The sequence below is a fragment of the Malurus melanocephalus genome, unplaced genomic scaffold, assembly GCF_030028575.1.
Source record: "Malurus melanocephalus ecotype Western Australia unplaced genomic scaffold, MMel_1.1 scaffold_2, whole genome shotgun sequence".
Taxonomy (NCBI): Eukaryota; Metazoa; Chordata; class Aves; order Passeriformes; family Maluridae; genus Malurus; species Malurus melanocephalus.
The window spans coordinates 5,285,885-5,313,256 of NW_026623234.1; the positions used below are offsets into that span (position 1 = coordinate 5,285,885).

Consider the following 27,372-nt stretch of genomic DNA (forward strand, 5'->3'; position numbering starts at 1 on the left):
CTTGGAGCCACCTTCGTGGTGATCCCAATGTGCCAAGAAGGCAGTGCAGATTGAACAAAATACTCAGGCATGTGGATGTGCCCTGTCCTGACCAAGGAGGTTTGGCTTAGACATCATAAAGCTATAAATAAAACATGACCAAAATCCTGTCAGCTCTGTGAGCTTGGCATAAAAAACTTGAGATGTTTGATGTGTTCCTCTGAAACTGCTGTGACCCCTGAAGTGTGGAGAGTTGTATTTCAGCATGTATTTTCTCATCTTTGGGCTTTCCATTCAACTGATCAAGAAAAGGCTGGCTGTTCCTCAAACTGTGAGCACAACACCTGTTGCTCAGCAACTTTTCGCCGAACAGAACAAGGGAGAGCTCCTAATGATTACTAAATGGCCTCAGACTAGAGAGAGGAAGGGTAAAAAACTTTTTTAGCGCATCTAATCCTCTCACTTCCTAGAGCAAAGTTTTCATGTCTGAACTCTCCTGGGAATCTATTAGTTTTTACTAGAGACCAAAAGAAGGATTAATTCAGGAAATCAGGTGTTGAAAATCCACTTTAAGATTCTGGCATACTATTGTGACAATAAATGGCATAATTCCCCAGCTTTTGCTGTCTAAACTTGTCCTTGTGTTTTAGCAAGACATATGTAGAGAAAGCCTACTGAAACCCATCCTCTTAAAGATACTAGTCTTGTTTAAACAGATATTTGGCTCCCCATGTGCCAAGGATAGGAATTTAATGTGAAGCAAGACTATGTAAGTGGAATGATCAAAATGATAAGCGGGACAGTGTTTCATGGAGGGAGCTCGTTGGGTTACAGTAGCTAATTACATTGCTTGGCAGATATATACCTGTTTTCCCCCAGCCTCCACCCAGCAGGAAAGTTCCCTTTACAGTTTCCTTTCGGAATTCTGTTTTGTGTTACCTTTGTAAGAGGAGTCCATTGTTTCCCATCAGGATTCAGCTGCATAGTTCCGTCTCCTTGTTGAGAGGTTTGAGTGATCAGCTCCTGGAACAAGAAGGGCCAACGTTACCCCTGGAAAAACCATCATGTCTCTTAAAGGCAATGCTCGTTGGTYCTTGAGAACTTCAGAGCCCCAGGGACAGGGAGCCCATGGTCAGTGCTGGCTGTAGAGCCTGGGCAGGAGATGGATTTGCTGTGGTGCCCAGTGGCACTGCCTGGGCTGTGCCTGCCCCAGTAASCCTGAGCAGAGGCGTAGCAGCCAGGTAAGGTCCACCCTTCATGACACACGGGGAGGAGAAGCAGCTCCTGGCCCTAGCTGTTAAAGGAACAGCMAACCTGTCTCTTGTAAACACACCCTGTCACTAATCCTTCATCTTGAAATACATCTCCATGGTATTTAATACCTATTCTAAAGCTGCATATATCGTATCTCTGAAATTAGTAAACCCCCTAAATATTCAAAATGCTCCCTTTGTGAAAAAGCTCCTACTCCCCAACTAGTTTTCATTTTCTTCCTSTGGTTTACTATAAAGTTTTGATATTGAGGTCTCGAAGCCTTGTCTTTCCTCAGCCTGTGCAGAGCCATAATAGTCTATGGTAGGTCAAGAAAGTAGCACCATCTTTGCACTACAGGCAGCACAACCACTTGAGATCCCAGATGCCTTGCTCTGCTCTGCACCCTTCTTACCTTAGACAAAATGCCATCTTGGTCCATTGTGGTTGTGTTCACACGYACATCCAGTGTTATCTGTGGCAATGCAATCTCACATCTCCCAGCTTCCACAGGCACCAATAGTTCAAATGTCTCATATGCAGGTGAGCAACTATTTTATAAACTGACTCAGAGCCCCACCTCTGACTGGTTTCTTAAAGCCAGTTACTCCCCTCCCATTTTCTTTTATGGTAGGAAGCTGAATCCTGTGGTCAAATTAGTAGGAAAAAATAGTTTTGCCTGTATAACAGGTGCAAGTATWGTGTTTGAGTCACTTAGCTCTATAYTGGCCAATGGCAGGTTTATAACTAAACGTAACAGAAGGATGTTCTCTTATCTGACCACTCAGTTTTCAACCTAGCAAGACCTCAAATTCCACAGAAATACAYACTCCATAAAAACATACAGCAACAGTACATAAATAGAATTTTGGTTATCTGTTACAGTAAGCAGATATAATAAAACAGCTAATGATAAAAAAGAAGTGACGCAACACTGTTGCTCTCAGACCAACTTGGTTATTGCAGAAAACAATTTAAGGCCTTCTGAAACACATGCCCCTACAAACCCAGGTCTACGCATGCAGAGCAGCACACTCATATGGTGATTTATGTCTACTCAGCCAAGGTCTGGTCTCTTCTCCAGTCATTGTATTCTTTTCCTCTTCTTTCCTATGGCTTGTTATTATTATTTTYGTGTTTAAATGTAGAGTCCTGAAGCAATAACTTTCCTTAGATTAGCTCCACCTCCACAAATACTCAGACTGGCTGCAAACAAGCTGCATTTAAGTGCCCATGTCTGACCCAATGAAACTGGCCAGGCAGAAGAAACAATCAGCCCTGAGCTCACACTGCTCTCCACACACCTATGACACCAGTTCTGGGGCAGGACAGCCACTCCTGTCTGCACCCAGCTGACCCCTATGCCACTGAAACTGGCATGGCTCMCAGCTCACTGGGAGAGGACTAGAAAAGGCAGCCAAAGACTGCTGCATCATCAACAGATCATAACAGATTAAAATTTTGGGGGAAGGGATTCCTTTGGCTTCCCTGCTTCCCCAGTACATCGTCTACAAACAAAAAAGTTCTCATTCCCTGRGCATTCTTGAGCTTACTGGTCAAAGGTTGCCACCAGCCAACACAGGTCCCCTTTTGCACGTTCCCATGCAAAATAATATCAGCAGTCATCACAGACAACTTGGTAGAATAAATTTTTGCCATGGGCTATGGTATTTCGTAACACCATGCAGGGTTGTGTCTACATACATGGCATGTTTCCTCTGTGTGCCAGCTGCAATCATGTAGCTTGATGAAATGCATTTTTCATTGGGTCACAGAAAATTGGCAKCATTGGTGTCTGTCAGTCATGTTTAAAGACAATGCTTTACTAAGACATCTCCTTGGAAGGTAAAGCTATAAACTAGACTGTCCACCAGGGCTGGGCTCTGAGGCTTTCACTACCACAGTGTCARTGGCCAAAAAGCTCTCATTTTCATGAACAGCTTTTGCAATCCACATCAGAGACAGACTGTGGCTCRCTCTGTATCCCTGCAATCTGTCTGTGAGACATTTCTTTACCCATGATGCTCACACCAAGTATTTGATATGCTTTTTGCAGAGATAAAAACAGTTTTGTTTTCCAGGAACAAGGAACACACTGTGAACCTGAAGCATAGTGAACTGAAATGCCTGAATATGTGGAGCAAAGCAGAATTTTCATTTTGCAAACAAGCCTTTATTGTCTGGTACTGTATACACAAAATATTTGCATGTAAATAACATTTCTTCAGAACTGGAGGGGGCATGARTTTGTGGCTGAAAACTGTKTTCATTTTTCACAAMAGAGTTTTCAATTAAAAACAGAGGCACTTCCCAGGGTTACATGCACAACACATAGCAACGTATTTCTGACTATGACTAGTAAACTACCACAGAACAAAACCAAAAAATATATCAGCACAAGTGCATAATTGTTCAAAACCTAAAGGGTTTCAAATGTTAATATTTATGTTGTGATCTTTAGGCTTGCAACATTAGGCTACAGTTGYACAAAAATGTAAGTTACTTTTGGACATAATAAATGAATAAAGTGTTGGAAAAGTCATTGCAAACCGATTTGTAAAGACAATTTATCATTGCTCCTTGCTAAAATGAAAATCCTCAGAGTATCATTTTGTAACAAGCCAAACATGTTATATGGCTGTAAATGAAACCTGTTATTTTCAGGTTAGGTTCCCTGGRCTGACGAGGTAGGCAGTCTATTAAAAAGAAGTTATGTTTCAAAACAAAGATGTTTTGTAAAATATTAACATGAAATGTTTCAACTTACCCAAGCATTTTCCCTGGGTTATTTTTTTAGTCCCAGACTATAATATCTAGTTGATAGATTTCTTTTCTGATTGAATAGACTCTTTGTTCAAAATTTTCCCAGTTTTCTTTATGACACAAAACTTATTAATAAAGTGTGTTTTTGGTTAGACTTGCTCCTGGAATGCAAAAGTTGTTATGTATTTATAATTTTTACAGCTTACCCTCAGCGCAGTTCAGAAAAGTTTAAAAAAGGCACTTTCAATAAAAAGGAAAATGAAGAACATTTAAAAATGCAAGCCCACAACAAATGCAATTGGTGTTCTTGTGCTAGATCCCATGGTCTGTTTGGACTCACTGCCCAGTTTGTATGGCAGAACTAAACAAATAAGAATTTTTGTTGATAGGCATATGTCCKAAACTATTTACACTGAGTAAGATAGTGAAGTTTTCACTGTCTATTGGAARTAAAATATTTTCATGTACTTTTTCTTTTTAATTTAAGAATGGTATTTTACTATGAGAAGTAACTCAACAGGGGRAAAAAATCTGGGTATTCTGTTTTGAAAGCTTCAGAATAAAGTGTTGAGGTTTTATACAYTGTCTCAGYACAAACCAATTAAAAGTGACATAARTTAACAGGCAATTTTGATGTGCTCAAATTAYACCCTTTGCTTTAAAACACATTTTTCTGTGAAAAGTCTTACGCCACTTCCTCCTAAGTTGCTCCTTCCCATCACGCATGATTCATTCACAGCCCAAGAGAGCCCAGGATGTGGATGCGAATCATGAAGCTGGTTGTGGACATACACTTGTCCYTCTTACATTTCCAGCCTCTGTGGCTGCTCTTCAGGACACTTGCAAAACAGAGTTGACCCAGGGATCCAATACCAGCTTCCAGTTCTGTCTCAGGTTCTCTTTGTTTTCCAGGGTGGTTGCACCTTTTGTTCCACAAAGCAGAATTGTGGGAGCAGAAGTTTATGCTCCTCTGTTACGGCCTGTTGGTGTGTGGGCTGGTTTGTATAACCGTAGCACTGTGGTGGTAAAAAGTTACTTTCCTTTATGTCATATACTATAATAAGTTAGGCTTAAAATCACACCATTAAAAAAAATCTAACAAGTATTTTAGGCRAAGAATGTTCTACAGACAACCTTAATTTACGGAACAAAACGTAGGTAAAAATTTCCCACACAATGTCTTTGCTTAGAGAGACCACTTCTTGGGAATGGAAAAAAACCCCAGCAAACCACTGCACCAGCTGGGGTAGTTTCTTTCTGTAGTGCAGAATGGCCAGTGTCTGAAAAAGCTATGTCCCTTCTGGGTCCTAGAGCATGAAAAACTCCTCTAAGAAGGCAAGGGCAGTTGGACAGRCGATCAGCACATTTTCTGCCTTCTCCTCTGCATCGCTGTCTGCAAGGCCTGCATAATCATCTGAGAGTTGTTGAGGATGTTGTACTCGCTGAGGTTCAGCAGCTTGCGGTAGTTCTCATCGGTGTATCTGACTGAGAACATGCAGTAGGGGGAACAGCAGCTGGTCAAATCAAGTTGGCCTTCCTCCATCTCTGAGCAACAGCGCTTGACACCTGCAGGGAAAGAATTGCTGTTGCTGTGACACRATGTTTATTTTTTTAATCCTTTTCGAACTGTCCACCAAAGCCCAAGGAGCAGGATGTTTCTCCTGAAGAAAATTCATGAGGTTTAAATGCACAGTGTAGGTCATATATCTGCACCCTTAGTCAAGAGAACATTGAGGGCCTGAAGCAAGSAGGGCACAGGGGAGAAGTGAGGGATGGCATTCTAATGTTTATCTACAGCTTACTCAGAAACCTCTGTCTCATTAAAACCATGGATCAAGCAAGGATGTCACCTTAAGAGGGCACTCCAAAAGCCACTGCCAATGCACCGCAGGTCTTAACCTAGCCAGCTGGAATTTCTATGAACTTCAGATGAGGAAGATGACTTACTAGTAAGAGGATAGAATTTAAGTGGGAAAGTAGCAATAGAAACAAGGAAATGCAGAGTTCCTGCARCCTGAAATAAGAACCAGGGTGCCTGCCACCAGTATTCATCTCTGCTTTTCCATTTCTTGTGTCACCCAAATTCCACAAAAGCAAAATTTTGAACTTTACCTCTCTGCTACCAAGGAGCAGAGCAAATGCATCCTACTAACTTGCAGTAAAGAGGAATACAAAGCAGAAAAAGAGTGAAAGGCCCTGAACACAGCAGAGTCAGTAAAATGATCCCAGGGTTGATGCTGCACCAAAAGAAGACACACAAATCTTAACATTGCAACAGTTCAGCCTGAAAGCCAGGTCCTGCTCCCCCACCATTCAGACACTATGGTTCCTCAAGTATRGAATGAAATAACTGGGCAATAGACAAGACATGTAGGGGGAAATAATCTGAGAGTGCCATTCTTTTCCCAGGGAAAAAGCTTTTGCAATTAGTTAGGAACACTTCAAGCAACAAATGGGAGACAGGTGAAGGTAAACACTATCCAGAAGACACAGTCTGTGTCTGCTGTCTTAGGACTACAAGGCTGACATGAATGAACATAATAGTTTTATCAGGGATGGCGAAAACAAGTTTAATTATCCTCAGCACTCTCCCATGAACCAAGTCAGCAAAGACAGCCAGCAGCAAAGAAGGCTCTCTCTGAGTCAGGGAAGCAATGGTGTCTTTTGTTTAATGCTTTGCCACTACTTGTAACTTACCGGGTTCTTTGTACTCTTGGAAGGTATCATTCACAAGGGGAAGAAAAATCACAATTGGACATCCTGGCAAATCTGAATCTTGGAAGATGTAGCACTCCTTCAGATTTTTCTTATCTTCATCAGTCAAAGAAATTGTTGGGAATGGGATTTTCTGCTCTGAGTAGTACTTATATGCCTTATCTAGAGACTGGAGGATCAAAAAATGGTCAGCATAGGAAATTAACTTTGTTGTCCAAAGGCCCCAAATTATCATCTAGTATTAGGGTTTGGTGACTAAAATCCACAGGGTGATTTGCTTCTTATCAAAGGCCACTCTACACATAATTACCACACAGAGTAACCACATTGCTAATCACAAGCTGTAAACACAATTTCAGAATTAGAGAGTTCACCCAGGATACTGATTAAAAAAAAAAAAAAGCAATTTGCAGAAGTTGAGGGTAAAGCATGAGTTTTGGCAAATTAAAGAGCCTGTGTTAATGTATTATATAGAATAAAGTAGAAAACTATAGCAAAAAGATGTTTAAGATGTCTTATTATGTGCTTGGTAGCCAGGAGATAAGAAAGTTAAGTTTGAATGTGCAGTCATGTCTCTGCCTGTGCAAGCATTATGGCACAATGTTAATTGAGATTGATATTTTACTGAGAAGATCTGAAGTAGTAGGCKATGTGATGTCTTTTCCCCGATATGTTTAATAAAATATCATGTCCTACTATGCATTATTTACTCTGCATTACTTAATAGGGAACACTATCAGGCAGAAAAGATTTCTACTGAAGTACTGAAAAGATTTCTACTGCTTAAAACCGTAGCAGCATTTCTTCATAAAATTTATCTAGACAATGAATAAGGCAGAAATAAAACGTCATTACATATGTCTCACGCAACATACAGCTCATTAGCAATAGCACAGCTGCTCTCATTCTCAAAATGTAATTCTACTTAAGTGGGCCAAAGTGTTTAATACTGAGGTTTCAACTAACCTCCATTTCTGACTTATAAAGACCCAAACTTCTATTCTGCAGGCCCTYATAGACAGTTAATTAACTTTATCTGTGTGAAACTGGGGTTTCTGCAGGAAGATGCTTGTCACCGATATCCACTTAACCCTTATTATATCCTAAACTTAAGTCAGAAGAAATCAMTTCCTCATCTTTATGAATATTCCTGTGCAGGGTCTGGAAACCTGCTTGATTCAGCATAAAGCAGAAATTGTGGAAGAGACCATGCTGACATTCCCTTGAACAATTCAACATGTTCATAAGCCAGCAAGAAAGAGTCCAGGAATGGCAGGAAGAAATAGGAAGAATACAAATCACTACAGTGAAAAATGTAGAATGCAGATGCTATAAACTGAACAGCTGATAAAACCAACAGTTTTGGATGCTACAGTCTGGGCACAGTAAAAAGAGACACAACACATGGTAACAAGAACATCCTCACCGATGTATGTGATCCAGTAGTATAGCTCAGATATATGATGACATCCACTTCCCTCTGTGGTCTTAAAAGTGGTGCACTGCTGGTATTGATGAAAAATCCAGCATCTATCATGCCCAGGTGACCAGGATTTTCCATCAGCTGGTTGGGACGTGCATCTAACACAGTGTCTAAAAGGAAAATATTTTTTGAATAAGAATAGATCTGCAGATATTTTTACTTGAAAAAATGTAGGATGGAACTGACCATCCCGAGGGCCTGTTTTAATTTAATTGTCACACTACTGGATTATCAAACAGGCATGAGAAGGACTGCAAAACACCTAAGCTACTGTTCTGAAAAATCTGTGTTGAGTTTCCAGGCAATATATTCCTTTAACATGTCACATTTGTTAGTGTCATTGTTTCATCTTCTATCTGTCATTTATTTGGTGAATAAAATATTTTCAATCCTTTATACATTTGGGCTTACACCTCCCACTTAGTCCGCTCTTCTTTGGGTTGGAAAACGCCATTCCTTTCCAATTTTCTCTTATTGGTCATGTGCTCTTGGGTGCTTTCCCTTGTCAAGCCTGACAGGCTTCTTCCCTAAATTCCCCACCCTACAACTACCAGAAAASGAAGCCAGTTAAACATTAGTCCCCATCACCTTTCCACCGACAGAAGTGCTCATTGTCCATGTAGTTGTTATGCAGCTGGTAGCCGTTCAGGAAATTGTGGTGCTGGGCCACGGAGAAGCGGTCGGTCAGTGCCCCCCGAAGGGCGCTGGACAGGGGGCCAGGGGGGGTGTACACACGAGTCCTCAGCTCATGGGGTCTTGTGGGCAGCACCGGGTCTTCATCTAGAGGAAGGGACAAAAACTGGTGAGCTGCTTGTTAATTAATGCTCCCTGCTGGCCGCCCTGGTGCAAAGGAGCTCTCAGAGGCTCTTCTGGGATGATTCACTAAACACACACAAACTCTTGTGAAGGGAAGGAATAGCTACTGGACAAAATTCTGCTGATAGTCTTAAGCTTTGCCCTGAAGACACTTCATCAAAAGCAATCTTTAGTCTTGGAAAAAGGACACCTTAAGGTAATTAAGCAATTCAGAAAAAATTCTGTCAGAAGTTAAATATCCTTACAGGAAGATAGCATGAAACAGAAGCAAGCATGAAGAAAATGGGGCTGATGAATATTCTGCTGCTCAGTCAGTAGGGCAACAACAGAAACCAGGGGGTCTATTGCAACAGTGTCAGCTGCTACCCAATAATCACTTATGGCTACATGAGCATATGCTTAATCAGCAGAACGAGAGCACCCCAGGAAAACCCGGGACATTCAGTCATGTTCAGAAACTATGGGTAGTTTGGTGGGTGGGTAGATGGTGTGTGGGTGAAAAGCAGAAATGGCACAAGGTGTGGTTTCCAGAAATSACAACCTGCTTTGCCAGCCCAAGAGGCTGACAGGTCAGCAGGGAGACTTGGTGGTTTCCATGATTGCACAGATATATTTCTCTATTTTTCAGGTTGTCTGTAATTATAGTTRCTATCATATTAAGTGATTTAGCAATAAAATCATGGTTTCTGTATTGCTTCAGAAAATACCCTCTGGGCCTCATTTATCTTTGTGTCAGTATGAATCCAATGCATAGTGACTGTAMTGAGTAATAAAATAAAAACCCAGGACATATTGATTACCCAATTGATATTAAGGTTTATTCTCTGCATAGGCAGTTAAAATTACCATATTCTCTGCTGTTGATTTTTGGTTCTGTATGGCTAAGTRAGAATGGTAATGCCAAAACACTTTCTGAGAAATGACTGATCCCTCTAAACCTTCCTCTGAAGGAATCAGTAGAGCTTAAGAGTTGTAATTACAGCAGCTTTTCCCTGATTACCCTCTCAGTCTATACAGTGTGAGGGCAAGTCGCTATCTCTTAGTAAGATCCTGTGATGGCAGCTTTTTGACAAGACGTTGCCAAAAGCCATACAGGAAAATAAATGACCATAAATGAAAGGCTTAATAATTTCTCACCAACTTCTTCTATTCTGTCCTGTGTCCATCTCTTCCAGAAGTCCTCTGAACTGTGGGACAGTCCCCATATTTGTAACAGGTTCACAGAAAATATACTGCTCCACATGCCTGTAAAGGGAATTAGTGAACACAAGGATACACTTTAACAAAAAAAAAAAAAAAAAGCCCTTTTCCTTCTATTTTGATCTCCTGGCTTAATATTTTAATGGGCTTAAAGCAAATATTTCTAAAATTCCATACTGTAAAATTCCTCTTAACGTTCAACGGCATTGTGTCAGATCATGCTACCATCAGCTCTGTGCCTAACCTGTTACATGGCTCTGCGACATTCTAAAGAGGGAAAAGAATGGGAGACAAGTAAAGAAGAAAAAAACCTCACTCATTCAAGAGGTAAAATAAAGAAATCAGATAACACATACACCACAAACATATCCTTTCCATCCCCGTCTTCCTTCTTCCAGCCTCTCTTTTTCTGCACTTACTTTGATCAGCTTTTGCACACCCTGAATTGTTTCACAAGGGGATGAACTGGCTTTTCAGATGTTTGATTTGTAAGATGAGACCTCACACCACAGCTTGTAAAGGCTCACACATGCAGCGGGCTCCAGCTTCACTAGGCACTCTTTTCTCCATCCAGGATTACTCCTCTCTGCCTCCCCACAGGGGCACTGGTGACTTTGTTGACAAAAAAACTATACCACTAGTCATTGTAAATTTAGGTCTGAGTGCGTTCAGAGAAGAATCAGAAGAATAACCAAAGAAGTGGGAGCTATTACATACAATGAAAGAATTAAGAATCCTCATCTATTCCATCTCTAAGACACAGTCAGCTCATCTACCAAGACAGTGACAAGAAACTGAAAAAATATCCAGGTTTTTTTACTGTATTCTTTTGGATAAACTACCACTCCCATCTCCCAGCAGGCAATACCACAGCACTGTTCAGTATGTTAGGGTAGAAATATCTACCCACTGGTTAAYAGCATTACACCCCTCCAAAGTGCCTCTGTGCCAGGACAACACTCTACATCACCTTGAAGGTAGCAGATGCGGGACTCAGGGAGCTTTTTTAACAAGCGGCCCATGTAGAATTCGCTTCCGAAATGCTCCGTGCGAACGAAGGCGCCRTACTTCAGCAGTCCCACCTCGTAGGGAGTGAACTCCACCCACTCTGCAATACAGCCACAATGGGACACTTAGAGAGCWCCCAGACAGGTATAGGCAGAGGGGAAGCACATGCATATTTTGGTCTGAGTTGCATTTACTATGTTCCCTTTGCAAAGCCTCACTCATAAATGAGGATTTCCAGGAGCCTAGCTGAGCTCAGGCTCAGCGATGATGGGGAGGCAAGAGCAGTTGTGCTGGTCACAGTGGTGCTTCTGGGGGCGCAAGTGGCACCCTGGGGGCACAGCAAGGCTCCAGACCTTGCATATAYCATGTGCACACCAGCCCAGGCTTTGCAAGTACATCTGTGATTTTGCTCTGCCCTTCCATACAGCACATCTAGGTGACAGTACTTCCACGGTTACAATAGTTAGCTCAATGCCCTTAAATAATCCTTTATGCATAAAGGCAGGTACTCAGCTCTTCAGAAATAATTTTTTCTGTAAGAAAACAGTTATACTTTCTGTGTGTAGTGTTAATGGAGACAGATCTAGTCTCTGACTTTCTTGGATATATTCTTCAAATGAAGTGCAGTTCTCTGACATAGCTTTAGAGTGAATGAAAACTGGGACAAAAGTGTCATGGACCTTAATTTCCTTTTCATTCATAAATGGCCCATTCTTTTGCCTCAACAATAAAAAAAKTTATGTGAATTTTTCTCTTTCCCTCTCTCTGTTTTTCTGCAGGAAAATAAACCCAAACAAAACAATGAGAAAAGCAACAGATTGGAAGCTTGGAAACCTTTCCAAACAGTACCGTAACTATGTGGTCACTCTTCATATTGAAGCATAATTGGCCATTGAGAAAAAGCAATTCTCAGATAATCCCAATACTTCTCATTCTAGGTAGATGTGGTAATATTTCAAAAATTGCCTTTCTAGCAGAATTTTTACTGTGTATGTCTRGACAGTGAAATGCTGCTCCACAAAACCCTTCTTACAATTAAAATTGTAAGGCATGGAGGTGATGGTTAATTCTCCAAAAAGCATCTAAAACATCAGGATTGTTTGCTCCAAGTGCTACCAAGAAGAGAAGAGTGATGACAGGAATTCAGCYACCAACTTCAGCCTCACAAGATCTGATACAACATCCTTACCTTTGAAATCATTGGTGCTGTAACTGTCCCGGACACAGACTGACACATAGATGGGCAGTGGGTTCTGGCCATCACACAGTGCTTCTTGCTGCTCTGAAAGCTTGTGGGGGTCTTTCTGGTTTTGAAGAAAAAGTGTTAAATGAAAGGAGTTGGAAATGACATGTGGTGAATTCACTGGCCCTGGTTCTGGAGGAGCTGGGCAGCTCCACCCTCAGTACACAGAACATACCCTGGCATCTCCATCACACAGAGCACTGCAAGTACCCCCACCAGTCATGACAGACTAGGCTCCCCAGCTCCAGCCTGGCTTTGTCCATGGATTCACAAAAAGACAAGGAGGGAGACAGCTATTTCTGCATACATGTCTGTATGTCCTAGGAAGTAYTGCCCTGACAAGTAAGAAGAGGGGTGGGCCGCTCCTTAGGCTCAGGAGTGTAGTGAGCCRTCCTTGTTCTCCTAAATCTGAAGGAAGCCCTTGAGCATATTGAGACTTAACTTCCTTTGCTACCACACAACATTTGTCACAGTCCAGCCTTGCGAGGGGACTAAAATTCGGCAGCAAATTATTTGCACCCCACTTGGCTTCTTTTCTGAAAAAGCATSTTCTCATTGAAGAGGTTTACAAAAACCATGAAATCTCATGAACTACTGAAAATTTAGTAGCTTGTTCTAGAAGATTAGGGAGAGGTTAATGATTACATAGAAACAGCTAGCACTGCTCACAAGGAAAAATGSTTGGTTAAATTGTGAGGGAGACCTCTGTTAGCTGGGATTAACACGGAGGCATCTATTTAACTCAYAACTTGAATGCCTGGTATTCCTCTCTGTATGCATTTACTTTCTGTTTACATATACATAATGCTATATATGCACTTATATAAAAATAAAACCAAATGAATGGTTGAATGACTGTAGCATTTCTGCCCCCACTGGAGGACACTCCTGCTCAGTTCTCAACCACTCACCCTCTCCCACTTTCCAAGAGCCAAAGCACACATCCTGGAAATATGATCCAGATGGAGAKAAAAGGAAGTGTACTGCTGTACCGTAGGGGTAGAAACCACTTAAAGTAACAAAAAAGCAAATTTGCAATTACTTACAAAAATTAGTACCACTTGAATCATGTGAGTAGTGCTTCTGAGCAAAAGTAAAGTATGTACTTGTCTCCAGTGTACTTGCAAATCAAGTTGCCTRACAGTGGAAGCAATTTATCAAGCATTGTAGCTGTTTCAGGGTTGCTTGAGATAGTTTTCACATTGTTGAGATTACTCTGCTTTGCACTTTGAACTCTTTTTGCATTAGTAATTTGCAATTTAGATGCGCTTCCCAAGAYTGCCTTCACTTCCATTTAAATACCAGCCAGAGTTCAAATGGCTGCATCTACAACTAATATATTAACATAAAGGATGCATYTCTCTCTAGGAAAACTACTGAAGGAGATTTTAAAATCTGATATTTTGTTAACATAGAGAATTTCCCTCTGCACTGAGGTATCWTCTCCGAAATGATGGACTGGTTTCCTCTCCATCCACTAAGGGTCAAACACAGGGCTCTTTAAGAAAAGGAATWTACATCATACCCCATCATTTAGTAAGTACTCAATCATGAGACCCCAAAGATCTATAAATGATGTCCTGTATCCCTCTTCTTTCCGYTGGCAAAGCTGCTTGTTGTAGTACTTCATGCGATCCATAGAGAAACAGCCCATCTTGCATTTTGTTGCTTGTTTCTGGGCTTCGCTGATATGTGAGTCCAGGTCCTTCTGTGACCAGTAAGCATCTCTGTATAAGTTGGCCATGGTCCTGGGGAAAGACAATACAAACAGCAAAAGTCAAAAGGAGCAAAAAAAGACTGGAAATGTTGTGCTTTTTGAACAGAGGTTTAYATTTAGGATTTCCTTCTGCTCATACATACTCTGGTTTTGCTGCTCCATGCAGCAGAATGAACACTCCAGAGTTTCTGTGACTGTTTTTAAAGATGGCCCTGAAGAATGAGGTGGGGTTTTTATGTTCATGACAGGTTTTTGGTTTTTTTAAGCAGAAGCGTCAGAAGTTTAAGGGATAAAATTGCTAGGTGTGAACATAAGTACATTGTGAAGCACAAATTATAATAAATTTCCATTGGCTGTTTTTTTAGAAACTTAAATTCATTCACATCAGCTGCTGTCTCTTGGCTTTGATTCACTCACTGTTAATCTTATGATATCACTACACTTTGTTTTAACATCATCCTCTATTTTACCTCTATTACAACCTCTATTCATCCTCTAATACAACCTTCCCTACTTGGGACAATCAGACATTAGGCAGTYGTAAGTTCTGTGAGCAGGGAATAACCAAATTCCTGGGTTTGCCCAGGGAAACCCAAAACTGGCAGGTTGAAGGGCTAGGGGTGCRCTGTCCAGCTGTTCTTTCCAGCTAGAAATCAGAGCCAGTCTCAGAAGTCGATGGGAACAAAGATAGCWGGGACATCAGTGGAGAAAGGAAGAGGCATGATGCTATGGGCTTCCATAGTTACATCACAGTAACTACTTACCTGGAAAGCATCTTGATGAGTGTCATTGTCAAATGAACTTTTAACTGCTGGACACATGGAGTTCATAGGCACAATAAAGAATTGCTTGCAGAGAAAGCATGCACCAAGTCAAGCTAGTATTTAATGGCCTGTTCCCGAGAAACTTGTTTCTATGATGTTTGAAGAAAGCCTCCTGATCTTGTTTGCTTTGAGAAGCTACTCTCTGGAGCAGGATGACCCTCAAAAGGCCTGATCAGGCCTCCTGCTTGAGCTGGCTTACCATGTGGTGCCGGAGAGCCCGCTGATGTATGTTACACAGTCCAGGAGATTTAGTTTCTTGAGTCCCATAAGGCTGCCATACAATCCTGTCATTGACTTCAGTCCTCCACCTGTGGTGATGATAGCCACGACAGGGACCTGTTGGGCAGAGGGAGRATGGGACATTCACACTGACAGCATTCACCATTGCACCCCAAACTGCAATGGGGTCTGGTCATCACAGCTAGCCCAGGTCCTGACCCCAGAGCCTAGGTCCCTTTTCAGAAGGAAAGACTCCAAAACTGAGCARCAACTGCTACAGCCACTTACTTTCCTTTGGATAAACATGGGTTCAGAGATTAACCCAAAACTGGGTTCTTAACCATCTCTAGGGCAAGAGGGGGCACAGAATGAATAAGAAGAACTTTCTGTGGAAGCAATAATGTATTTTCTCTGCATCTCTCACTCTTCTCTTATTTCACAGGTTGACTACTAYTGTATAAAAATCTGCATGCCAATCCTATGAAGAAATACACTCAGTTCAGGCACTGTTGTTAAGCTACTCTCAGCAATGCTGTTATTTTTTCAGTATCTTGAAGTTACTTTGAAATAAATTTTATTTATTCTAATGAATTTCAAATTGCAGGGAAAGGAAGATATAAGAAACACTCAGAGATTTTGTGCTAAACTCTCACAAAGTGGTGAAATTGGAACGAGGGGAAGAAAAAAATCTATGCTGTGAAATGTATTCAGTATTTCTGAAGCAAGCCAGTTATACCACAGCATAGCAGAAATGAACACAAAACAAATATGACAAATTCCAAATTGATAGTAATGAAGGATAGTTACTGCAACTGGTGCTTCTTGCAATAACAAACCTTGGCAGCAGAAGCAAATGTACTTAAGACACATGGACAAGCTGGTACAGGCACAACAGATATGTGTGGCCTCTTTTGCTGACCACTTATCTACAGGAGTACATGAAAGCACTAGAGATTCCAGTTCTATCCCCTCAGCACACACGTACTTCTTGATCCTGCAGATCATGTGGTAGATGAAAAACATTTTTGAGAGCACTGGCTACATATCTCTTTCTTTTCCCCAGGAAAGCCATCTCTTCAGAACATAAGTTAAACCCAAAGCGCATGTCCAGGTCTCGGTGGCATGAACAATTACTAAGATAAAAACAGACAAATATATTAAATATTAACACACCCATATGAATYTTAGGACTTTGATGAAAGATAATCTACAGCACCTCTCCCTTCAMACCAGATGATGCAACATGACAAGAGCGAGAGAGAATAATTTTACTACTTTTAAAATTAAGACACTTATGTCAATTAGTGAGACTAACTAGTGCCATTATGYCCAATTATTGCTAATTGATGAAGAAACAACATACAATATTTACACATAAAACAAAATATTTAAATAAATGTTCTACAACTAAAAGACTGACAAGTTTAAAAAATCCATGCAAATGGTCGAAAGTGACAGTATCGATTCCGATTTCACGAGTTATTTTCTCATTCATAATCTAAAATAACATCCAGTTTTCACAGGTTGAATTTTCAACGTGAAGGAAAATTCCCCCTTTGAGCAACTGGCGTGGGAAGGCATCCCCCTCTAGCGGTGAGCACCGCAAGGAGGATGGCTGCGGAACCCAGATCTCTGGAGGGACCTCGGTGACATCCAGCCCCTGGATGGGTGGATTTGGGTCACTCGGCAGGATTCCACCCCTGCTGCTCTGTTGTGTCTACGCTTGCACAGGGCTCAACGCAAGAAGTTCTGTTCCATATCAAYCTTGAGTCCAAAATTGTAAGGCATAGCTTGTCTCAAAGGAAAATTTCATTGGTGTTAATTTTTAAATAAGTCATTCCTTAAGACCCCACTGATGGTATTTTATTTCCCTGGGCATTTGTGCTCTTCTGTTCACTAATCTCCCTCCTGGCTCTTCCTGCCCTGCTCCTACAAGACATCAATAGACAAGAGATGCTCAAGGTCAGGTCAGAATTACCTGGCCAGGCATTGACAAACAGCAGACTTGCATTTTCTTTCAGTGACAGAAACTTCTCTCTACTACTTGGTCCATAATTTCAAATAAACTAGTAATGAAATATAATAACGAGCTTTCTCCACCACCACATTTGGATAAAATCAGCCAGATTATTGTGCCTGATTTGTAAATGAAGACACACAAAGAGAAGTGAGTTAGGTGGAGCTGCAAAAGCCAGTTTCCATTGTAAATCAAGATACAAACTGTTTCTAAAGTTTTCTGAAAGTAAAATAAATAAGCGGAAAGTGTTTTCCTGTTGTGGAATAACACTGATTTTCCTGTTATCATCGACCAATTGCTATTCTGAAATGAATGATAGAAAACTATATTTGAATTCAAAATTAAGTTACTTTTTCCTTTTATTTGTCAGTCAGGCACACACACACACAAATACCAGTTTGCCCAGTTCTGTGTGCTCCATACAGCTATGGATAACATGAGGTATCATCATGTTTACTGATGAATATTAATGAGCATGTCTATAGAGGTCAAACTCCAAGACAATTTGTTTACCTTTGTTTCTACTCAATATATAGAATAACTGGACCTAAGAGAATACAAGGTTTATTGCCACTCAATATTGACAGTTAAGCAAAAAATAATGTTTAATTTCTGATTAAATTAAGTGTTCACTTCTGACTCTTTTTTCTTTTGTTTAGCCAGCTTTGTTCTTTTTGTGAATTTCAGAGACTGACATTGACCAAAAATGATATTCTGTGGCCAGAAGGAAATGGATAATGGTAAAATGAACACATTTATTTTAATGTTTTATCAACATTTATCAATTAAAGCCAAATATTCCTACGGTGAATTCTGTATTATACATTATGCATGTATTTTATTTTCTATTATAAGCACATTCTCGTTTTCAAACTGAGAATGTTTCCTTGTGTCATTTCCATTTGGCTAAAATAATATCAAAATCAATGAACCAAATCTTAATGAACAGAAGATCTCTTACCAAGGTTGTGCTGTCACATTCAAGTCAAATCTTTTCTCCTGAAAAACAAGAATATGTATTGTAATTTTTTAGTTTTAATTTTAAATTATTTACTTTCCCTTTCTGTCTTGGTGTCAGAGCTTGATTTATACCTCAGCATGCTCTGGCAATCACAAACTTAAATGTTTGAGATATTGGCATATATTTCCAAAAACATTCACTTATCCTTATTGGAACATCACTACCTACAGATCCCAAATCCTCCCAGGCTGCAGAAACCATTAACAATCCTGTTATAGGAGCTTTCTGATACTCATGCAGTAAGTCCTATTTCCTGAGCTACTCATAAGCTTTCTGCAGCATCCTGAATTACCATTTTTTGTGTGTTTCCCTTTCTTTATGCTCTAGTACATCCTGGCCAAAGTCTCACAATTAAGAGACAGCAAAATCTGCATTTGCTTTTGCCAATACTTAATCCTCTCTTAATCATTATTTCAATCTTCATATTAAGTAGAAAAAATTAAAACATCCTCTCTGAGAGGATGTTTTAATGGTTCTATTTAAGCAACATTCTCATTATGTTATTTAAAATCCATACTCAATGACTAATATTTTCAGCATATTCCATTATATTGTCCTCTGACGCATATGGCTGACTAAGGCCAGGTTTATCGACATTTTCCTAGTTTGTGCCCAAGGTGCAACTTTCAGGACCCTAAGCAAAGGAGGATTCAGTGAATCTTTAGGTAAAAAGGCTGAGATGTACTGAAGGAAGAATTATATTTTTTTACATCTTTGTAGGTCTCTGTATCCACTACTGGCACATAATGGAGATTAATACAGGAGCAACTGCCYCCATGGAGAAAATATCTGGAGAAACAAAGCTCCTGTTTTCTCAAAGTCTAATAGAAAATCAGACCATTTCTGACACTCTCAGCAGCCATCTGGGACAACATTGAGAGGAACGGTTTCTACTTGAGTGACCTTTTATTCCGAACAGCTGGAAGCATGCTTACCTCTGCAATGGTCGTCTTCCTTCCCATGGGCAGCGAGTTCAGCATCACAACAGGGGAGCCTGTCTCTGTGGTGTACCTACAGGACCACTGGGAAAACAAAATGCTTTAGGACAAAACCAGAAATGGGTTTACCCTCTCTCCTTCCTCCCACTTTCTTATGAGACACTCAAAATCCCTCCAGCACCGAGACTGCTCCAACATACAGGGTGGTAGCGCCGCTTCTTCGGCAGCATGACATCCAGTGTTGGCTCCGCGTACTTGATGTAGTGGAACTTGGTGGGACACGATGGGCTGACCACTCCATTGGGGCCCAGCACGATATCCCGTGTCCCCTCAAAGGAGCCCTTCACAGTGAGGGAAAGCTCTTTCTCTAAAGAGGCAAAACAAAGGTCAAGAGAAATRTTAATATGATTAACCAGAAAAATACGCTGGCTTGATTAAAAACGGAGTTCAGGTAGCACAGATTTGCCCAGTGCAAAGCACTCTGAAGGGAGTGGGGCAAAGTGGATGCTCTTTTTATAGAAAGGGGACTCTGAATATTCTTGGTGATATAGAACTGGGATTTCAACTTTAGTGTTCATTTAAAAGGCCTTATTAACATACATCTAGATGAGATCACCAGAGTCTAAAACAACCTAATGTGTTTACCTGACATTAGCTTCACTGAATACTGTAAGCACTATTTATTACACAAACACATAGAAAAGGGGCATCTTCTCATCAGTAAGCATGCAATTATTGGTAAATAGATAAAAAGACAATAACCTTACTTGATTTTTGCTTTGTCTTCTCTGCCACTTCAACTTCCAAGCAGCAAAGTTCACGACACTGTGAAAGACAGATTGCAGGAATTTGTGAGAAAKATCATCACATCCCATCCTCATTATAGGGAGCTGTGATCCCTCAGATAGGAGTCACCTGGAGTTCTAGATTCCCTGGCATCTCTGGGTTTTTTTCCATTAGCCAATGACTAAAGAAAAGTAAAAGCTTTTGAGGGAGTTGTAGGCATCCCATGCATGATGATGACATGATATTGGGCACACTGAGAGGAATCTACAATGGAAGAAAATCAGGACCCTTTTCAGGATAGTAGCATAAGAACAAAAGGTTAAACTAGGAAAGAAATAAAGATATGTCACAGAGAGAGCAAGAGGAGGGGTTTTCTGAAGAAGCATTGCTATTAGCATTTTGGGGGTTGATCTTATTTTCATGGTGCYCACTCTTTTTCCACATAATGTATTTTTGGTAAGTCAGTATTTCATGCAGAACGTACCCCCAGGGCATGGCTCATCTCCAGTGGGAGGAAAGGGCTGGCCAGATTACCAGTAAGTGGCTTCACAGCCTTTTTATCATTGTGTTCTGATAGACAGCAAGCACTACGTTTTTTGAAGTACCAGAGGAAAATTCTCTGTCTCCATGTGTATGTGTGTGTGTGTGTGGGTGTGGGTGTGGGTGTAATGTGGTGAAGTATAGCACAAGTGGGAAATAGGGAAGYATAGGACAAATGAACAGGTAAATAAAATACCCCATTCTGAAAGTATCTGAATAGGAAAGAAAGACAAAGAACTGGGCTAGTGGCTCCTTTAACCCTCACTCTCCCTTTCCCTTTATATTAAGGAATCACTTAAAGAAAGTATCTTGGGAAAGACACATACCACCAGCACTCCATTGGTAGCAATCATTTCATGAGGACCAGATCTGGAAAACAAAATGAAAAACATGGATTTCTTCAGGTCRAACAAATCCCGCTCATCTTTACCCAAGATGCTGTCTTTTCTCTCTGCTTAAAAGACCAACAGTTTGAGGGACCCCAGCAGGTACTTAACAAGCTTCTTTTCTTCCTTGCTTGGACTAAGCACTGCTCTGAGGGGACTCATCTCTGTACCAAAGCTGAGCAATGTGTATCCTGGCTATATTTTTTCAGTGCAATCTCATGATCATTATCAATTGCATGAAAGAAAAAAAAAACAACCAAAAAACCTTTCCAGATCATTCAGGTGAAATCAGGAGATACCATGGAGTGACTTGAGTTCTGGCCTTGGCTCCCCACTAGTACAAGAGATGACCTTAGGCTGGTTACTTCATTTCTGCTGTGCCTTAGTTACCTTGTGGCACACAGAGACAAAAATTGTGATTCGTGGATGGCAGGATGACTGTGCTGGAGAAAGAGCCTTACATCCTTACAAGAGTTTCCATCACATTGTGATTGTGTTAGGCAGAAAGAAAACAGACTTGCTAGGATTCAAACAGTGCTGCAAGAAAAACCTGAAGGAGTTTGAGATACACTGGAAACCTAACCAGTATGTTTCAACACTAAAAGTGTGTCCAATATACAACCTGAAACAGGCAAGGAAAAATGKATAGGCAGGAATGCTCACACACTCAGAAAGCTTTCTGAAATGTCCCCAGGTAGACAAATCATAGAATGTTTTGGGTTAGAAGGGACYCTAAAGGTCATCTAGTTGCAATCCCCTGACACGGGCAGGGACACCTTYYGCTAGACCAGGTTCCTCAAAGCTCCATCCAGCCTGACCCTGAACACTTTCAGRCATTCACCCCTTCTCTATGTAACTRGTAGGTGCRTCTTTGAAAGCAGCTAAGCTACAGAACAAGCTAATCAGTGAGGTGTTGGGGATTGCAATGATGATGTAGAAGGCACTTTTTTACAGAAATATCGCAAAACATGACTTCTTCATACTGTTCTTTTTGTTTTATCATTAATGATTTTTCATTTTTAAAATAATCTCTGTATCACTTACGCGACTTCCAATTTGAATTCAACCTCTAGCTCCTCCTTGGCCTGAAAGCAAGAACAAGATATTAAATGMGGTAGCAACAAAAGGCTTTGTCCCTAGTCTACACCCAGGTCCCTGATAGACAATACTGAAGTTACTGGTCACAATGAATAGTCTGCAATAAATATTTCAGTCTAGGTGATCTGAATCCACATTTCAGCCAGATAGTTTAATAATTCCTTCCTCATCTCCTTCCATCTTCAAGATAACATCAAAACAACCTATACTTCTRTTTCTTAATGTGAAGATGCTACAGAAAGACAATTTGCAACTTCCTTTGTATTCTGAAATCTACCCTTGTCTCCCAACTATTCCTGGCACTGTCCTGCCATGACTTACTGTACTGGCTATTATCTTGGAAATTAAACTCACTTTACAMCCATTACTTTAACATAATAAATAGAGAACAGTTTAAGTGAGTGACTCAGAGTTGGTGTTATGCAACCCCAAATAATGCAGGGTTGATCTGTACAAGCTGTTTGTGAATGACCTAGTTTGGAGACTAGAATCTGTCCCTGGTAGCAAGAAGTTGCATGTGAGAYATTTTGCTGATCTCACCCTTAGATCTCAAAGGGAATAAAGATTATTTTCCCCAATTTATAGGTGGGAAACTGAGAAACAGAGTGAATCATCTATTCATAGTGGGATACACACTGGGGCAACTTCATCTTTGCCTTTTAGGGTGAAAGTTGACACAAGCAAAGAGGCAGGGGATTATGAGTTATGTGAATTATGCAGGTTATGAATTACATGGGGGAAAAAAATTTACAGATTATCCACCCTGCAACAGCTGTATGGCCTTGGTGTTGCTCAGAGGTAGCTCGCAGTCAGATCCCTCCCCTAACTACTGCACTGTTTCAATCATATGTTCTTTAATAATTTATGAAATACTGGAAAGAGAGGTTCAGGTTATCAAATTCCAATTTTTTAACCACATTTTTGTGCTTATAATTTGAATGGCAATTCCTATACTCATTATTGGGATCAGTAATCCATGGCAGGTTGAGAAAGATTTTGAAAGTGTTCTGTAACTCTCCACTGGTTTCTTAGTTGCTTTAGTTGTTTAGCAGCTCTCACATTTGGGCTAGGCTTGAAGTACAGGATGACTGTTCTGTCAATTGAAAGTTTAGCAGTATCAAAGAGTGCACAGAGGAGGTGGTCATCTGGAGTAGCAAAATCCTCATCATACACTGTGAGCTCCAGCACGTTCTGGAAAAAGAGGGAGAAGAGYTTTTTATAGTTTCTGAGGTTGGACATCATTAGCTCCAGGCAGAAAGCATTGCTGGGGATGTGCTTGAGAAGAAATGTTGAGAAATTAAACATCATCCCCATTTGGAAAACCATACTTGAATTGCATATTCATTCTTGCCTAGTTCATTTTAATTGCTGTAACAAAATACATTGGCTATACCTATACAACAGCTTAGGTAACTCCCAGATTCTGTATCCATCTYGCACTGACTCAGAAGAGTCTCTCATTTCCGTAAAATTCCAAAACTGAGCTCACTTTCTGCCCCTCCTAGGCAGCACCAATGAACAGACATAGAAACTCTGTCATTTCTGCTGTTAAACACTTTGAACAGTCCCTTATTTTGTGTCATCTCTTACAGAATTCCTGGGCACAGTTCAGGAGATACATACACAAAATCTTCAGGCTGCTTCAGGCAGATGACTTTGGCTCCTTACCTTGACCTGACTCTGGATTCTGAAGTAGAAGGTTTCGTTCCACACTGGATTGTCAGAATTTCTCACAGTCTTAGTGCGCACCCTTTCACACGTCGCGGTGGGCAGCCACAAGGACACGTAGCAATCAGCCTGGCTTACTGGGGAGGGGGAGAGGCAAAACAATTGCTAATGTGGCAAAGGCAGCAGTGCTGGATCACACTGCAAAGGTTACTGCAGCAACTGGTACCAACAGCAAGCATAAGTTATTTAAAGACAGACATGTCTGYTGTAATGTAACTCTTTCCAATATTCCCTTCTGATGGGGAAAAAGCATAGACTACAAAATAACCAAGAACAGAAGGTGCTTTCTGCTCTTCCTTGCATGAGTTAGAGACAACAGWAATATTGTGTATAAAGGAAAAGGGTGAGAATTTTTTCTTCTAGTCAGCCAGTTCAGTTTCTCAGCCGAGAGAGCTTTCCTGTGCTCATGTGTGCATGCACACACACACTAAACCTGACTGGCTGTCTGATAAGAGGGGCTGGGACCCTCCTCCACCTTTTGAGMACAACAGCAAAAGGTTTTCATCTCTGCCTTGATCTCAGTAAATTTCCTGGTGAGGATTTGTGAARGGAGGTACAGAACTACACCTGCTGTATGAGATGGCAGAGGCTTCCTCCAGAAAGAGCTCATTGAATTAGACATTGAAGTTCAACTAATTGCTACCTCCAGGAAGAGAGGGACCAARTCTTTCTCCCAAAAGTCACTAGGAGAAAGCTAGGAAGGATTTTACATCCCTTTTCTCACAGGCACCTAAAATAAGGTATAGCTCAAACAGCTCTCTTAAGAACTGTAGCCTATCAGTCCCTCTTGATGTAAAAGTTGTTTCAGTTGTTACTCTGTTCCTTCAAGTGTTTTATTTTTTTTCCCATCTCAGAAATTCTATGCAGGCTATAATGCTTTGAAGAATTTTGAAACTGCAAGGATATGTATTTGAATATATTTGGAGAACCTAGAAGTAATGCTACTGATTCAAAAATGTCTAAAAGTGATTTTGTGCAATTACTATATGACTTTGGACTTAGCATTGGAGATCAATGTCTGATGGCTGTTTCACTGGCAAGTACTTTATTCTACTGACGTGATTCATCATTCCTGTATCTTAACTGTACTTTGAGATACAAAGCATATCAAGCAATCCTTAATTATATGAGTAAATGCAGCCAAACTAGTCAGCTGTGTATTTAATGCAAAGTATTGCCTCAGTTCTGCTTGCACAATCTCCTTCTACAGCCTTGTTATTTTTCTTGTTGCCTGACATGCAGAAGATCWGAGATGAGTCCCTGATGAGACCTTTCTGTGCTCTTGCTTCATCACACCSATAGCCATGGACCAGGAGGGAGGTGCAGAATGTGCAACCTGGGATATGACCTAGGATACATTGTTACCTCCCTCACTCAGAGCTGTGACACAGGGAATTCTTCTGATATACCTTCCAGAAAAACATGTGACAACCACAGGGCAAGATGGGAATGGTACTGAATGGTAAATTCAGATCTTCACCTTTCAGAAAATCTTTCCTCACTCTTCTCGTGCAAGAGACTACAAAGCCAATTACTGCTGCTTCCAGCAAAACAGGAGAATCAAGAATCATGAGTGTTAYATCACTTCCCTTCCATACTCCCTCTCGAGCTAAAGTCAGCATCCTTTCACAGGTAGTCACATAGCTGTATTCATTCAAACAAAATAAACTGTTCACTTGTTTATTTTGGGTGAAAGGCCTCTCCTCACCACACATGTGGATAGTCCATGTTCTTTAACAAAACAGTGGTGTTTTCCTTGCCAACTCAYTCCCTTCCCACCACTTTCCTGCCATGTGATTCACACGCCTACACAGCTGCGAGACTGATGCTGGAGCATTAGAAAGGACCAAGCATCCAGCCCTCAGTCAGCACATGGCTTTTTTACTGTCATTTTAAGGTAATTAATGAYGGCAGTAGCCTGGTGGTAATGGCTAAAAAAACCCTTTTCCTGCTCAATTCATCTTTGTCAGAAAAATTGAGGAGGTTGAAAAAGTTTGCTCCTCCCAGCCACATTTCCCAAGGTGCTACAACCCATCAGCAGAACTACCTGCTGTTTSTGAAAACATGGAATGAAGCTTTTTCTCATCTACCTGTGTCAGAAACTCTCCTTTCTTTGAGAGAAAGTACTTATCCTCAAAAATAACATTCAAGTCTTGAAACCAATCAAAAAGCACTCAATGAAACAGCAGCAAGCAGCAAGGATTGACCTAGTTTATAACAATTAATTTACATGAACACTAGTTTATTTCACAAACAGTAAGAAAAGGTTGTTATAAAACTATAAAAGATATAATTTGCCTGTACCCTGAGTTACCACTAGGAATGGAGATACTTACAGGCATCCACTCTCTGGAGATTTCTCATCCGGATGATCCTTACGGTCAACAGGTAGCAAGGAGAAGATTCTATCTGGAGAAGAACAATAAAAAGGGCATCTGAATAAGCCGTTGGTAGAAAAAAGTTTCAAATCTGCAAATTAACTGGGTGCCAAAAACTACAAATACAGTTGGTAAAATTTGACTCAACTACCTCACTATTTTGCAGATGAAGCTTCYGCTGTCAAAAAAAGTCTTAATATTTTGTGTATTGCACTGTCTTTTTGCTTTGTTACTCTGAGACTCCAGATTACTCATCRGAACAGAAAAGACAGGGATAAATCCCTGACTACTTACACAGTTTGTGAGATGCTTGCAAAACCTCTTGTTCTGAAACTGCTGAGTTTAGTCTACAACATAGCTACAATAAGTCTCTTGAGCAGAGTAAATGCACTGGAGAGTACCATGGTGAAGTTGTCAAAAAGYCATCAGTCTTAGCCAAAGTCAAAATCAATCCCCTTAGTAAACACCCATAAGGTCCCAATGCATTGAAAAAGTGCTGTACAGAATATCTGTTTTTGTAGACTCACATGGGATAAACCTGAAGCACCATCCTTTAAGAGGTGTTTTTGCCTTCTGCTTCAAAAACRTAGATTTCCTGCAATTTATGCACGAAAAACTGTAACAATATTGTGAGCTTTTGTAAATCACAACTATGAGATAAGATAATGTTTGAAACTTGTTTCCAGAGCATTTAGGGTGTAAAGAATTAGTTATGGTTTGCCTTTGGGAAAAGTTAAGAATACTACCTTCCTCAAAAAAAACCCTGAAGATTCAAAGTGCTTAACTTCCTTTGTTCTCTTTGAATGTCTCAGCCTTAATMTTCTATAAAACAAGTCTCTCCAGGTTTTGTGGCTGCAGGGACCTCTTCCTATTTATTAYTAGAGGATAAATGTGAGTTCCTTCTTCTGAGGAAGACAGATTTCCTGATGGCTCATTCCATAAATCTGTCTCTGGTTCAGAGCTATCTGCAAAAGTCTATTCTGATCAAGCCAATAAATAAATCAGCACTTCCTGTGGCTGTGACACACAGTTATTTCCTCACACTCCTAGAAACATTTCCATCTGCATAAGTGCTTACAGCAGAGCCCCACAAATCATTCTTTTTGATGACTGCTATTTTTATCAAGAGGCTTCCTCTCATTTAAGAGCATCCTTCTATTTCTATAGCACTTTGGAGACTTCCTATAGCAACTATAAACAAGCAGACAAAATAGATGTTAAGGCAGATAGAGAAAATGGAAGAACCTCACTTAAAACAATAT

At 40.6% G+C, this 27,372-nt stretch overlaps 1 protein-coding gene across 1 annotated transcript in view; it reads right to left on the reverse strand.

Moving 5' to 3' along the window:
- Window positions 1-27,372, reverse strand: part of LOC130572404 (uncharacterized) — a 51,704-nt gene that overhangs the window by 15,156 nt on the left and 9,176 nt on the right. The window contains exons 3-23 of the mRNA XM_057364097.1: window positions 26,069-26,141; window positions 23,673-23,809; window positions 23,064-23,195; window positions 21,951-21,991; window positions 20,847-20,889; window positions 19,962-20,019; window positions 19,395-19,561; window positions 19,192-19,278; window positions 18,197-18,234; window positions 16,204-16,351; window positions 15,199-15,335; window positions 13,984-14,206; window positions 12,405-12,519; window positions 11,178-11,315; window positions 10,145-10,252; window positions 8,780-8,971; window positions 8,135-8,301; window positions 6,691-6,877; window positions 5,354-5,559; window positions 1,646-1,786; window positions 919-1,002 (exon numbers count right to left, since the gene is read on the reverse strand). Of these exons, the coding sequence (XP_057220080.1) occupies window positions 919-1,002; window positions 1,646-1,786; window positions 5,354-5,559; window positions 6,691-6,877; window positions 8,135-8,301; window positions 8,780-8,971; window positions 10,145-10,252; window positions 11,178-11,315; window positions 12,405-12,519; window positions 13,984-14,206; window positions 15,199-15,335; window positions 16,204-16,351; window positions 18,197-18,234; window positions 19,192-19,278; window positions 19,395-19,561; window positions 19,962-20,019; window positions 20,847-20,889; window positions 21,951-21,991; window positions 23,064-23,195; window positions 23,673-23,809; window positions 26,069-26,141 (2,622 nt within the window). The remainder of the gene's footprint in view (window positions 1-918; window positions 1,003-1,645; window positions 1,787-5,353; window positions 5,560-6,690; window positions 6,878-8,134; window positions 8,302-8,779; window positions 8,972-10,144; window positions 10,253-11,177; window positions 11,316-12,404; window positions 12,520-13,983; window positions 14,207-15,198; window positions 15,336-16,203; window positions 16,352-18,196; window positions 18,235-19,191; window positions 19,279-19,394; window positions 19,562-19,961; window positions 20,020-20,846; window positions 20,890-21,950; window positions 21,992-23,063; window positions 23,196-23,672; window positions 23,810-26,068; window positions 26,142-27,372) is intronic.